This window comes from Molothrus ater, chromosome 2 (genome assembly GCF_012460135.2).
Source record: "Molothrus ater isolate BHLD 08-10-18 breed brown headed cowbird chromosome 2, BPBGC_Mater_1.1, whole genome shotgun sequence".
Taxonomy (NCBI): Eukaryota; Metazoa; Chordata; class Aves; order Passeriformes; family Icteridae; genus Molothrus; species Molothrus ater.
The window spans coordinates 100,170,148-100,184,721 of record NC_050479.2 but is presented as its reverse complement, the minus strand read 5'-3'; the positions used below and the strand labels follow the sequence as shown (position 1 = coordinate 100,184,721).

At 40.0% G+C, this 14,574-nt stretch overlaps 2 protein-coding genes across 3 annotated transcripts in view; one reads left to right on the top strand and one right to left on the bottom strand.

Annotated features, from left to right (window-relative positions):
• The window catches only part of FILIP1L (filamin A interacting protein 1 like), a 192,929-nt gene extending 179,744 nt beyond the window's left edge, over positions 1-13,185 (top strand). For both annotated transcript variants that reach the window (XM_036390322.2, XM_036390330.2), the window contains 2 exons: positions 8,870-9,054; positions 10,333-13,185. In XM_036390322.2, coding sequence (XP_036246215.1) covers positions 8,870-9,054; positions 10,333-10,423 — 276 coding nt within the window. In that variant the 3' untranslated portion in view covers positions 10,424-13,185. The remainder of the gene's footprint in view (positions 1-8,869; positions 9,055-10,332) is intronic.
• CMSS1 (cms1 ribosomal small subunit homolog) overlaps positions 1-14,383 on the bottom strand; it is a 227,918-nt gene extending 213,535 nt beyond the window's left edge. The window contains exon 1 of the mRNA XM_036390416.2: positions 14,323-14,383. Coding sequence (XP_036246309.1) covers positions 14,323-14,383 — 61 coding nt within the window. The remainder of the gene's footprint in view (positions 1-14,322) is intronic.
• Between the last annotated feature and the right edge of the window lie 191 nt (positions 14,384-14,574).

The window sequence follows — 14,574 nt, the reverse complement described above, 5'->3', positions numbered from 1 at the left end:
TTTAAAACCTTCCAAATAAAAACCTAGTAGATATAGTCCTAAAAAACTTCTGCAATGCCAGCTTTACAGTTACCCAGGAATCTGGAACAGGGCTAAAATACCCGTGTCATTAAGAATCTTGCTAATTTCTAAACTAAATTTATATTGCTGAAATTGTACTCCAGTATTCTCTTTCCTGTCCCCCCACTGGACTTTGAAAATTATTTTCTCTGCAACACATATTAGAAGACAATTATCACATCGCTTCTCAGTTTTGTTTTCTTCAGATTAAACAAACCCAGTTGCTCTTCCACTTAATAGCTCAAGTACTATGACTCTAGATTATTGAGGAGTCATTTTTCCCTCTGCTGAGCTGTTTATATGGTGTGACAATGCAGTGAGCCAAGCCAGACACCAGCCTGGCACAGGTCTTGCCCTAAGTGGGACAGTGAGAGTAAGGATTACACTGCTCCTGCTCACATATCTCAGTATAGTCACACACACAGGTGTGCTGCATGAAAGAGAACTCAGAGCAACTGAGACTTCTCACTTTGGATTCCTAGAAAAAGAAAAGTAAAGAAAGGGAAGTATCTAAATGCTCTGTGCAGTTGAGGATGCCTAACCAGAAATTTCAGCCAAAGCTGTCTGGCTTGGAGACCAAAGGGAATATTCAAGTTTATCACTTAATCTTAACTCCTTCTCACTTGCAGACCTGGCTTTCTTTCTGACTGCATTCAATCATCCAGGAACAAACTCAAGTCTGGCAAGAGGCACGCTTGTGCACATACAGACATGACTTCTGAGTAAAGGATCTTCAGCACCATCCCCTGGACACTTTGACTAAAGCTGCAAGTGATACTCACTCAAATTCTTAAACTAAAACTTTAAGCAGTGAGAAAGAAACTTATCTAAAGTTATTTCTCCTAGATCAAGTGCTACAATGATGTTAAAAAAAAGGAAAACTTACAGCATAAATACTACACTCTCCCCCCATTTAAACGAATAAAGTTCAAACAGGAAGCAAAGCACATGTCTTACTTTCAGAAGGAAAAGGAAAGGATTAGGACCAAAAGCAGGAGAACTACTTCAACAGCACAGAAACATAAATATTTTCTCTCCTTGACACTCCCACACACACTTACCTTAGCCCACTCCTTAAAGCAAGCATTGCATTGTGTTAAAAGCTGGCCCATATAAATATGCTGCCTCTGTTCCCAACGGAGGAGAAAAAAAGGTGGGTATGGAATACACACCCTGATATTTCAGAACATGCTTTCTCCATTGTCTTCTTGAAATTAGAAGGGCCATTTTCACATTAATGTGAACGTTTCTCAATTGTCACCTGTGGTAGTGTTTGTCCCCATCCTTGAAGTACCCACTGTCATTTGCTGAGACAACAAATGTAGTCCCTGTGTAGAGTACTCACTCTAGCATGCTTTCTTCTGCCAACTCCTATTACAGGCAACTGATGTCTGCTACAGGAGTTAATTTAAAAATGAAATTAAAATGCAGCCTTCTTGATCCTTAGATCATTGCTTGCCTTGAAAATTAGCTTCAACTGTTCATCCAACTTAGCACTGTTATTTTCCAAGCCTATTGCCTTGAACCAATATGGTGCTATGATACTTACAGATAGACATACCACATAATCTAATTTAAAAGTGGTCAGTTTAATGCTTTTGGGGTTGTCATTGAGTTGCAGTAATTATTTGTCGATGTTTAGTTAGACACATTAAGTAAAGGAAAACTTCATAACTACTCAGACAGGTCACTCCTGGGCAACATTTTGTTTCTGAGGGTGTTTCAAGAGCATTAATGGGAACTCACAAGGGATCTCCAGACCATGAGAGGCAGTTCAGCTTGTTTTCTGAAGAACAAACATATCTTTTTTTTCTCTTCTCTGACTTAGAAAGATAGCAGATTTAAAAAGTGGCCTACAGATGGGAACTCAAGAGACATAGCTAAACAGTAATTATGAACACAAAACCAGCAAATTCAGAATACAAATGAGAGTTCAAAAAAGGATGAGGAAGACTAAAAACATTCATCTTGAAGGAGAGAATGAGCTGGTAGAAAGGATGCATACAAGAGAACTGAAGTAATTCATGGTGTGCACACAGATTTCCCATACATAGTTAAAAATCAAATTGAAAAGGCTCACCAAAATCTATATATAAGGGGTTTTCAGTCATTCAGGTCTGTCTAAAAACCAAACCAGACATCTGGAGATAGAAGCCTGCTATGGCCAATGTATCTGCTCACATGCCTCTATACTAAGCAGCAGGGAAGGACCTAGGAGTATTGCACAAGGATTTTCAGTACACATACAATGAAACCAATGCAGAATTTTACATATGGTTACTTCCAAGTGCTTTCCAGACAATTCCCACAAAGTACCATTCCCTCCTTATGCATGTCTTACAGCAGCTTAAGCACTGATCTAGTCAACTGACCCAAAATGTTCTGTTTACAGCTCTTGTCTGAGATTCGTCATTTGTCAAGTAAGTTTAGAAAAGAAATAAAATTTAGTCCTTGATCTAGGTACACACGTAATTGAATTCAAAAAGTTAAGTATCAATAAGTGTTTTCCTTAAATTTAAATTATTCATTCCTTCCTCTCTAGAATTCATATCACAAATGATGAAAAATAAACCAATTTTTAAGTGCAGCATGAGGAGGAAGAGAACAAGATGGGCAGTTTGTTAAATCCTTGCCTTCATCAGAAGTTAGATTGGTACAATCACTGAAGTGCAAGTTCAGTTGTTTATTTGCATAGGAAAAAAAAAAGCCCCAAAATAGAACTGTTATCCTCAAGTTTGAGCCTATGCCAGGAGTTAGAGCAAGTCAGTTATGGTGGCTACCATCAAACATGACAAGTGAAAGAGAGCAGTACAAACTCTGTAAGCAGATCAAACCTTGACAAGTCCACCAGTTATAATGCAGCTCTAGGCACTAAATGATAATAATGTAGATGTATTCAATACTGTCATTCAGAACTGCAAAATACATAGTTTTGAATCACAAAGAAAAAATGTGTTTGAAATGAAATCTGATGGCTCAGAACACCATGCTGTCAATGGTGGTTTTAAGAAGCTAGACACTGGTGCAAACTATAGGTCAGAGCCCAGGGATATTTCAGCACCTAACTTGTCGTTGATTCAATAAAAGCTTACAGCCTGAAAACCACAGTCAGGTGCACAAAACCTGTAAAAATCTGAGTCTACAAACACCTTCCTGAAGTAGTAACATGGATGATCAATCAACTCCAGACAATACTCCAACCACTTTGTGACCTAAGCAATCTCTGAACTGGAACACTTCTCAAAAAGATCCTGAACCAAACAACCAAGCAAAACTCTGAGAGATACAATCTCACTTTAACATGCAAGACTTTACATAAATATTTTTATCTATTCACTTCAATATACTTAGCACTCTGAGAGATACAATCTCACTTTAACACGCAAGACTTTACATAAATATTTTTATCTATTCACCTCAATATACTTAGCAAATGATGGCTAATGTAATTCTATTTATAGTTGGGAAACAGACACCTTTTCTATCATTGCTATAATTACATCAGGCAGTAGCACTGCCACTGCCACCCAAACATTTTATTCTCAATACCATGCCTCATCTACCTAGGCCATACCACAAGGTCAGAGGCAAACTCTTCCAACTCAGTACTCATGGAAAGCCACATAGCAGTTATGCAATTATCCCCTCCAACACCAGTTCCTTTCTTAACACATCACCTTTAGTAATTGAAGCAAAATGCTTTTGGTTTGGGGGCAAAGAGTGAATTCTTTTTTTTTTGCTTCCTTTCCTACTAACAATATGAATGCTAAAATTCCAGCCTACTATGAAAACGCATGTTGATTTTGTTTATTCAGCATTTAACGAAGAGTTGCAGTGGGGTTTAAGTGAACTATTGGGATGCAATACAAAAGGAAGTCTTTGCTGCCACCTAGAGGTAAAATCTTGGAGGAACACAGGGAAAGAAAAATCCATCTCCTTTTTCCCCTCCTCACTTTCCAAATCAAATGCTTTCCTTTCTCGATGCATTAAAAAAATTCTAAAGTGCTACAAATTGAAACATGCTGATTTTAAGAATAAAAGCGTGAAAGAGGTTTTGGACACTCGGACTACGTATCTCCTCTTTGGTAGTGACCAGTGTTAAATGCCTGTGAACATTAAGTAGTACCAGGCACATAGAGTAGAAAATCCAGCCATTGGCACCCTGCAACTTACAGCTGGAATCTCCACACATCTTTGTGATTAGCAGTCCTTGATTGATGCCGTGAATCAGTACAAATTCTCTCCAAACCAATTTATATCATCACCTCAAAAACTGTCTGTCCCAATGAGTTTCATAGCTCATTGACAAGGGAAAACACTTTTCACATACCTTTAATTCACTCCCAGTAGATGCCCCCTCAAGCATACTAGAAAACTGCCCTATTCACCATAGTGCTACATTTCTGCTGTTTATTTTTCTCACCACCATTTATTATCCAATCTTGAAAAGGTTTAGCATGTGTTATTAATCTTCACTCAGAAGACCTTTCATAACTGATAGTCCTTGCCACCTTTTTTGCATTTTGGCATAACCTTTCTTGACCTGTTTGGCAAAACCCAGCAAAACATCCACAATATAGGATGGGATGGTTTGGATTCACACACTAAAAAATGTTGGAATTTGTTTTCTTCTATTCTTTTCCTAGTAATTCTTAACTTGTCTGTTACCTTTTTGACAACTGCCAGTTGCTGAGCAATAAGGACAATTCACAGGGATTCCAACATCCTGTGTTCTGACTGACAATAAATGTCACTACTGTACATGAACTAGTTTTCCCTACATATATTATTTTTCAATTGTTAGCACTGAACTGACACACACTTTTTACTCACCAACATGAGTTACTGTCAGCTCTTGCTTCTAATATTCTCCCTGTTATACCATATACAAAAATATTATCATTTCAGTACTGTCTTCCTGTGCAGTTTATGAATATGTTGAGTATCAGAGGGGTCTATGAGATTCAGATGCTATCTCCACTATACTATTAAAAACTAGGTCTCTGCTCTGCTACCTATCCAATTGCCACTTATTAACCTTGAGAATTTTCCTTGTTTTTCCACAGTTTGCACACAAAATCTGTTTTCACAAGATTCTTTTGTTAGAGACCACCATCAAGGGGTTTTTTTTTAAAACTTACCTAGGTCTTTCCCTCCCACATGGGTCTCATCATTAAACAATCCAATAGCATGTACCTATATAACAATATCCGACTAACAGACCTGAATATTATCCCTGACAAGAAATGTGGATGTCTTCACAAAATCAGTAACCATGTGGGCAAACTTATTACTTAACTGACACCTCTACACTTTGATCAGTTCAGCAGTTACATTTATGAATCTTCTGTGAAGCTTTACTCTGAAGTGGCATCGCACCCCTCTAGCATCACCAACAATTTCAGTGGTGGATTGCACATCACTAACAAGGATTCTGCAATTTTAAAAATCATCTCCTTCAGAACTCCTAGAAACGTACCACAGTGTTCTGGGAGATTGTTACTATTGTATCTCTTTGTTATCAAGCTTTAATTAAGCCCAGGCTGATTTTTTTTCCTCACTCATGATCCATTAAGCATCTGCAATGTACAACTTTCCCCAAATTCCTCCACACTGAACACATGCAATGATCTGATGTTGGTTCAGCTTTATTCCATTGAAAACCCTGCCATGCATAATTACCTACAGGTAAACGGCAAGCTTTTGATTCGTGATTTTTTTTTTTTCAAACTTGCCCAGACAGATCATTATAGCCACTAGGGTTTGTTGTCATCACATTGCAAAGCTCCCACACCTTCTCAGTGATTTCTCATGGGCAGCTCCTCACAGCACTGACTCCTTCTTCCCAGCACAACCAACAAACTCCAGTCTCTCCTCACCCAGCCAACCCACTTTTTGTAGCACTCTTCTTGTTACTGGACACAGCTGGAGCCTATTAAGAGCAGGCCTGTTCCTAATCTTTGGTGATTAGTACAGCTGCAACTCCTCAGGTGTGAGACTACCTTCTGCATTATTCTCTTAGATTCTATACCTCCACAATTCCTCCTTTTCTTTTAATTACAAAGTTGCAGTGTCTCTGGAAAGATATATTTGAGTAAATTGATATAAATTATAACATATTCACAGATCTCACTTAGGACTAACAGTATAACAAATGTTCAGGCAACAGGTCACAGCAAGAACATACATTTCTAAATTCTGATTTAGTTTTGCTTTTCACAGTCTAGAACATCAACCTAAGGCTTTTCGTAAACTAATGTTGTGTTTACTGTCTTTTGCAGGGCCCTTTGCAAAAGATAGTAAACTCAGTACAAACATCTTCTGTGTCATTTCTGTTGAACTTTGGAATGTGTCTGTGCACTGACCTTGATTTATTACTCAAGCTTACATTACATATTATCAGAAACTCTTACACTTCTAGAATATTGACAATATCAATAGCTCTACAACTCTATAAAGGCAACTCACAAGAATAAGTTAAGGGCTATATATTAGGATAGTAACAAATCAACAGTTACATAATTTTATCAATAGCTATACAACCTGAACAACATCGATCCAGTACCTGTCGAGTGTACTTATGCTTATGGAATATAAACTTTTACACTTATGCCTAATCAAAGATTAATAGTTGCAATTCACAAACAAAATACACATGTTTCATCAGCAAACAAATCCACCATGCTGAATGATAGAGCTACTCTGTCCCCAGCTCCGGCTGCTGTTTTAATAATTCTCTTCTTCCTTTTACAGTTTTTGTTGTATTAGTTGATTCTTCACTTATTTCCCATTGTGTCCCCAGCAGCTCCCCTGTACGCCAGGTGTCGAAATCTGTCAGGTCCAGACCAGGCAGCCTCCCCTGCTGCTCTCAATGCTACACTGGGCTCCATCTCTGGCTGCACCTTGCCCTACAGCCCATCCCGAATCACATCAGGTTACTGTGGAGATGGCCACTATACAATTTTAGAGGGCTTCTCTTACATGCTGTCTGTGCAGCTCTGACTCTGCCTCTCAGAGCTCAAGGTTGCTTTTGTTCCAGTGCTCATGTAGCAGCAACTTAGCAAACCTTCTGCTGTACTCCTTGGGGGCCGTGCTATTGCTGAGGCACCGGCTGCTGCTGTGGCCATGCCATTTGCCACTTCCATCGTGCCACTCCTGTGTCCTGCTGCACACGCTGCCATGCAGGGGGAACCCAGCACCGTCCTGGGTCCCCCCTCTGGACTGTGGCCATACCTTGGCAGGGGGCACGGGGCTTGCTCCAATGTACCAAATAAGCAAAGTGTATAGTGTCCACTCCTCATATCCAGCACTCTTCTTCTTGGGGGGGGGTGGTATCTCATACATTGTCCAGACTTCTAGGCTCCCAGTTCTGCCTACATTTCTTTCAGGCGCTCAGGTCTGCTTGGCTATAACTCATCTGGATTTTTAGGCTCTGAGACTCTTGGTTTGCCTGACTCCACTATCTTACTTCTCTTAGGTCTGCAGTCATCTTCCTGAATCACCTTGGGGTCGCATTGCTTAGTATTTAAGTCCTTTTTCCCGAACCACCACAGGATCACCTCCTCACTGCTCTATCTACAGTTCTCTACCCAAATCACCACAGGATCACGTCAGTTGAATATTTAAGTCCTTTTTCCCAAACCACCACGGGATGATGTCAGAATCATGTCCTTACTGCTTTCTCTATAGTTCTCTACCCAAATCACCATGGGATCATGTCAGGCTCACCAGTTGTTATCATCATATTGCAAAGCTCCCATACCTTCTCAGCGATTGCTCATGGGCATCTCCTCACAGCACTAACTCCTTCTTCACAGCACAGCCAACAAACGCCAACTCTCTCCTCACCCACCTAACCCACTCTTTTGTAGCACTGTAGCTGTGGCCTATTAATGGCAGGCCTGCTCCTACTCTTTGGTGATTAGTACAGCTGCAACTCCTCAGGTGTGAGACTACCTTCTGCACCATCTTTATTTTCTTACATTCTATCCCTCCGCAAGGGTTTTGATCTAGCTCATTCTTACTCATAAGTAAGTCACCGTAATTCAAATTTTTTATTATCTTCATTTGAACACTATTTCCATTTTGTTGTCTTTAAAAAAAATAAAATTAAGTAAAGTTCTTTTACCCTTAGCTTGACTGAAAAAGTTATATAAAATGCTTGTGATGCAAAAAGGTTTTCTCATTACTACAGTATGTTTAATAATCCTAGTTTCAGATAATGGTACTTTTCAAACAAACTTCTTGCCTTTTTAGTTCTTCACCCCTTTTCCATGCACATAATAACTTTTTGGGGCATATTTACATTTTTGCAATTAAATATGACTACAATCATTCTGGAGGGGGAGCTGTCGCTCAAATATGTTAATTTTGTGTACACTGCTCACTGTCAAAGAATGATCTCTCACAGTAAAATATGACCTGAGTATGGTCCTCTACTCAGGACTGAATCACGATTTGCTTCTGCATGAAGTTCTCTGATTATTCACCTGGAGAATCCACACAGCTCAATACCTGGCACTGCATCACTCACACAGCACCCTAGGGCTGATAGTCAGCTGACAGACAGGAAACCCCCTTTATTTATACTCTGAGTTTCAATCCATTGAGATTCTTTGATATTCCCCAATCAAGTAGGTAAGTTAAATACAAAGCTTCGTCTCACTACAAGCAAGATAAAGGAAGTTTAAACAAACAGTTCTAGAAGCAGTGCATTCAGGTTTACAAACTGGGAAAAGCACTACAAAGCTAAAAATACCTCTTGTTTCTCCTCCCTAAGGCATGATTTATTTTCTCGGTTTATTTCCAGATTACCAATACCTTCCGTCGTTCAATTCCAACTCGGATCCCCAAACCAAAGCCTGCCAGCACAACCAAAGCATCTGTCAAAATTCCTGCTGGACATGCCAACAAACCACTCCAAGACAGTCCTTCTGGGAAGATACGCATTGTAAGGACGGTGTCTAAAGCCTGCCTTCAAAGTGGGGGGAGAAGGTAAATACTTTTCTGTGATCTATGACATTAAAACAGATTTAAGCCATCTGAATCTCAGTTGTTTCAACTGGGGAAAAAATCAGAAACCATCACATGGTCAGCACATATGGTCACCAATCACAGGACATCAAGACAGCCAAATTCTTAGGAGCCAAAGTTAACTGCAGGGACCATGCTCTGCTCCATTTTTATGGTGCATTTCCAGATTTTCCCACTCACAGTACAGGAACACAAGACACAAATAAGTTTCTACTATAAATTCAGTTCTGACACGTTCTACAAAAAACAGTAAGATTATCTCAGCAGATTTATATAAACATGCTAAAATCACATGAAGAGGGGTTGCAGAAGGTGTCGTGTTTTCAAAGTTGGTCTAGCCAAGAAGTGTCTCAGTGTGAATATTCTAAGTTCAGCATTAAGGGTGGAATGAAGAAAGGCATGGAAAAATCTGCTCTTGTGTAACACATAGAATTTAGAGAAATGCAGGGCCCCTTGCTGTGCCAACCATCACTTTAAAAGCATGATGTGAAGAGAAGTAGCTCCCTCCTCACTAGTGTGATTATCTCCACTCAACTCATGCAGATGTTAGATCAGGAAAACAGATGGGAGAATCACGATGGATATTGTTTGCATCAGCTATATAAACTTTCACCATTTGGACTACAGTATTTAGATTTCAGTTCACTTAAACAGTATTTTAGAACTGATCAAAATTAGTATCAAGCTTAACAGTAAGTTGTGGCTTACACAGAAGTGCAACTTTATTCTTGCATTCTTCCATAATTTTGCCCTTCCTTACAACTCCTCACATAAAATTCACTTAAAATATGTAACCAGATGCATTGCTCCTAGTGAAGGGTTTTTTTTTTAACTGAACTCTTTGCACAAGAAATTCCAGTTCATCTGTGAGAGAATTTGCCTTTTCGTTTTTCCTAAAGCATAACTTCTTTAAAAGACTTAAAATTCAAGGTTTCCCTTCAGCCAATACACACACACACACACACAAAACCTCAAAAAACCCCACAAACCAAAACATTAGAAGAGACTCCATGCTTGTTGTTTCCAATTTTCTGAAAAGTAGCAATTGTTTCTCTGCAAGAAAATTTCTCACTGTTCTGTAGAATGTTAAGAAAGACTAACAAAATACTACTACAACAGCAAGGAACCCCCCCCACGAGAATCCTGTAATACCAACTAACACTAGTTACTGCTTTAAAATATAAAAATTAATTTATTTCTCTGGTATTAATGTCTCACTCATTCTTCTTGCCCTAACAGAGTGCATTCCAACAGTCTAAATGGCTCAACTGACAATACATGGGAAAACTCCTTACACATAGGTGTTTCTTTAAGAACTGCCAAATCCTAATTCCTAAATAAAGCAAAAGCTGGTGGTGATCACAGTGCCATAGCCAGAACTGCAATCCTTTTGCTGAAGCAAGGAGAGATTCTGATGCATTCAGCTACGCAATTTTTCCCTTTCATTTCACAGCTAAAAGTTTAACTTAACCATGGAGACAGTACAACACACAGCACTGCTGTGTGACTGTTTTTGCAAACCCACAAGAAACCTATGCCTTCCTCAAAAGCTTCACAAGAAATTCTCTAGAAATACTTTAAAAAGTTTTAAAAGATCAGTCTACTGAAAAATTATTTCAGCTGTGTCCTACGAGACACACCTGTGTTAACATGCAGACATTAAAGAATGACTTTGCCACAGTAAAAAGGAAAGGCTTCCCATTTTATTCACCATATCTGCAGCTATCAAGTTCTGAGAGTCCGTATCCTGTGTGCTCAGATCCCAACACAGCTCACAGAAGTACACAACTGCAACCTGCAGAATGAATGCACACTGATGTGAAGAAACACAGATTTCAAAAAGCAGCTGTCAACTTGGCATGCTTATCAGAAAGATCTTCAAGTACTGACCAAGTTCTATTACAAGGAACAGCAAGTCACTGATGTGCCAAAAAAAGAGATACAAACCTCTTCATACAGAGTCCAGCAACAGACCTCAGCTCTGATCAAGCAACAGTGCTCCCACTGAATGCGCTACAATGAAGAGTCTGCTTCTCCATAGCTGCAAATCACACACTACAAATTGATGTTAACTGGCAAAGAAAGAAAAGAGACCCCCTGGCAAAAGAATTCCTGCAATAGCATCCTTTGCTTTAGAGTCCACACAGGGCCCCACAAGCATGGCCAAATCATCCTGTGGTCACATACTCACCTATTTTTGCTGCTGACATACAAGAGTTTTGCTCCTGTCTTGCAACGACACAATTAATTTTTACCTATGAGGGCCATGCCCTACTTAAGATCCTACTTAAGGATCTAAAACTGACAAATGGGGATACTACAACTCCTATGGGATAAAGGCAATACAGAAAGCATGGAGAATGAAAGACAAGGAGGGGTAACTAAAAAGGAGGAAACTGGAGGAATTTCTGAAAAACAGAAGTCCATCCTTCTCCCTCAAACTGACTGGGAGATGAGGCACGCTGGCTACAGGCAAGATCTGGATGTTTATAGCACTGTGAGAATTGCTCTTTTCTGTTCATGGAGGGAACAGGAGAAAGTTGGGCTCCTTCACCAGTGTGAAATAAACTCCTCCGAATTCCTTATCCTTTCCTTTGTAATTCTGAATGCAATATAAAACCACATGAAATCTGGACAAAGTTGTGGCACAAACTGGAAAAAAGGAAGGTAAGGAAGTCCTGCAGTTGCATGACGTGGGACATATTTAACACTAAACTATGCTGCTAAGTGGAGAATAATCCCTAACAGCTCCCTCCACAAATCTCATCTCAAAGGTTTGCTGAAGATGTTATAAGGCAAGATTCTGTTTTTGTCATGTGACAAGATACAAAGATGGGTAATCCTTTAGCATTTTTTGCCTTGGGTTTTGTGGGCTTTTTTTATACCTATAAATCATTTGCAGCAGGATAAACATTCACATCTTAAGGTGAGAGTGATTATCTTTAATTTTTAATATGGACTCTAAAATAATGACATCCAATGATATGGCCAAAAGCAAATTTAGAATTACATATCCATACACAAAGATATATATTTATATATTTTGTGTTTTCGTACTCTTTAGGTGGAGTGTATGAATGATGCTCACACTCATTTTAAAAGTAGCTTTTCTAATTACAAGTGGCTACAACGCTTTTGAGAGCTAAATTCTGATGAATATTCTGTAGGTCAGAGCTTATTCTAAGGTTATTTTTAAAGGATCCGGCAAAAGATCATTATTTCAAAAGTACATTTGAATTCTGCTTTGCACCTGCAGTTATGGCAGAGATGTTATTTTTAAATAGGTCAGCAAATGAGGTTGGATAGTATTTTTTTAACAGAAGTTCATTTTTCACAGAAATGAAATTGACCAAGTCTTTCAAAGGTGCTCACTAATGTGCAATTATTTTCTTGTATTGCTGCCTGCATCATACATTGTGAACAGTGGTTTCCTCTTTTATGCCAACTGATTTGAAAGCATTCTACAGTATCGATAAGATGCTGTACAAATTAACCCTTGATTTTAAATGTTTTACGTCAAAAATAGCTAGACAAAATAAAAGTAACAGATGTTTTATGTTTACTGTTAGCTTGTGTCAACTTCATCCAACAACAGGCTCCATAAAAAGAGCCTGACAACAAGTTTACAAAGGTGGGCTGCAGACAACAGAGTACCTGGTTTGCACAACACTCACCTGTATTTACTACTCATAACACACTCAAAGAATGTTCTTGCAGTAAAGTATATTGGGTTAGACACCTCCAGAGGTTATTTTCCACCTGAATTCTTTCAGTAACTCAAAAATGCTATTGTGAAAATCTCAAGTTTTTCATAACTGGAAAAGCTGTCATTCACAGTCTCACTTCAAAGTCAGATGGTTCATCCCACATGTCAGAAGTTTATAATCCAAGTCCTGCTCTGTATGCAGTTTCTAGAGGAAAGCTGACAACTCTGTGATAGTCAGCTAACCACTGAATGAAATCTGTGGTGGCAGAATGGGCAGGTAGGCTCTTAAGAAAAATTCCTAATGAAGAGCATTTACCATGGGAACTGGGACTGCTTAAGGAACCCACATGAGACTAAAAATAAAAATTAAATGCTCAGAAACCTAATTAGGTCTTGTGGGCCCTCTTTATTACATACATACAGCTTTTACAATGCTTCCTCTCTATTCTCCAAGTACCTTTTCACAGGAAATAAGCACCAATTATCAAGACACTCAAAAAACTGGATTCTTTGCAGAGGTGCAGATAACTCCCAGTAATGCCCAACTCTTGCCAATAGTGTATAAAAAATAAATTTAAAAAAACAATCAATAAAATAGGGCCCTATAAAGTCTAAAGTAATTCTAGTTGCCTAGATCTACCTAAATTTTCACACTAAATGCAAGCATTACAGAGAAAATGTCTTACAGCTAGTGGTTTCAAGACACATTAACAAAATACAAGTGTATGAGCCAGGTACCATAACCATCAGGAAAGAAAAGACAAATCAGTCACAGCACCGTACTCCAAGAAGCAATGGCTGGAGAGAGCTTTAACTCCTGCCTTTTACAGTAACACATGGCGAGGGTGATGCGACACATCCCAGTGAGCACACGGGGGATGCTTTTCAAGTACCACAGATGCTTTTCCCTCCAAAGGCAGTACTATGGATTTGCTGTTTCCTAGGCCTTACAGAACTGCAAGTAAGTTCATGCCAGTAATGGCAAACACAAGCACAGGATAGCCCGAGGTGGAAGGGACCCACGAGGATCATCCATTACGCAAAAGCCTTTCATCAAATAAACTCTTTGGAAGAAAATACAGTTTGGAAGGTAAATGAATGCAAGGGAGAGCAGAACCCTGAATTCAAACCAAGAGGTTTTCCCATTCCCCTCGCTTTTCAAACTTCGCGTAAATGTATTTTGTCATGTGGGTTCCTGTTGTTACCTAGGTACTGCATTTTCATTGCCGCTCCATCGTCTATCCCAGGGCTCAGATCAGAGACGGGACATCACCTCGCTGCAGAGACTCTGCTTACAAGCAAACCCGCCCTCGGTAGCAAGCAGGGAAAAGCAGGCACAGGGGAAAAAAGCGAGCGAGAGTGGAAAACCTGGAGAAGTAAATTAATAGCAGAGAAAGGAAAGGCGGAGAGGGGAAGTGGAAAAAACACCCAAAATCCAACGCAAAGGAAGGAGGGCAGGAAAGGAGGGCAGGAGTGTAATGTTTCAATCCCAGCGTGAGGAGGGTGCTCGGCGAGAGCAGTACCTGGCGTGCCGCCCGTCCCGGGCTCGGTGTCCCACCACGGCTCCTCCAGCGTGTCGCCCATGCCGCCGCCGCCGCGCCTGCGCACTGCGCGCCGGGCCGGGCCGGGCCGGGCGGGCGTGCCCCGCGCTGCCAGGGGCCGGCCCTGCCCCGGGCACGGCTGCTGCCTCAGCTGACACTGCTGCGTACACAATTGTCTTCTGAAAGAGAAGAAGGCCTTTAAGTGCATGCTGGGGGTTATTTTTCCCTTTTATT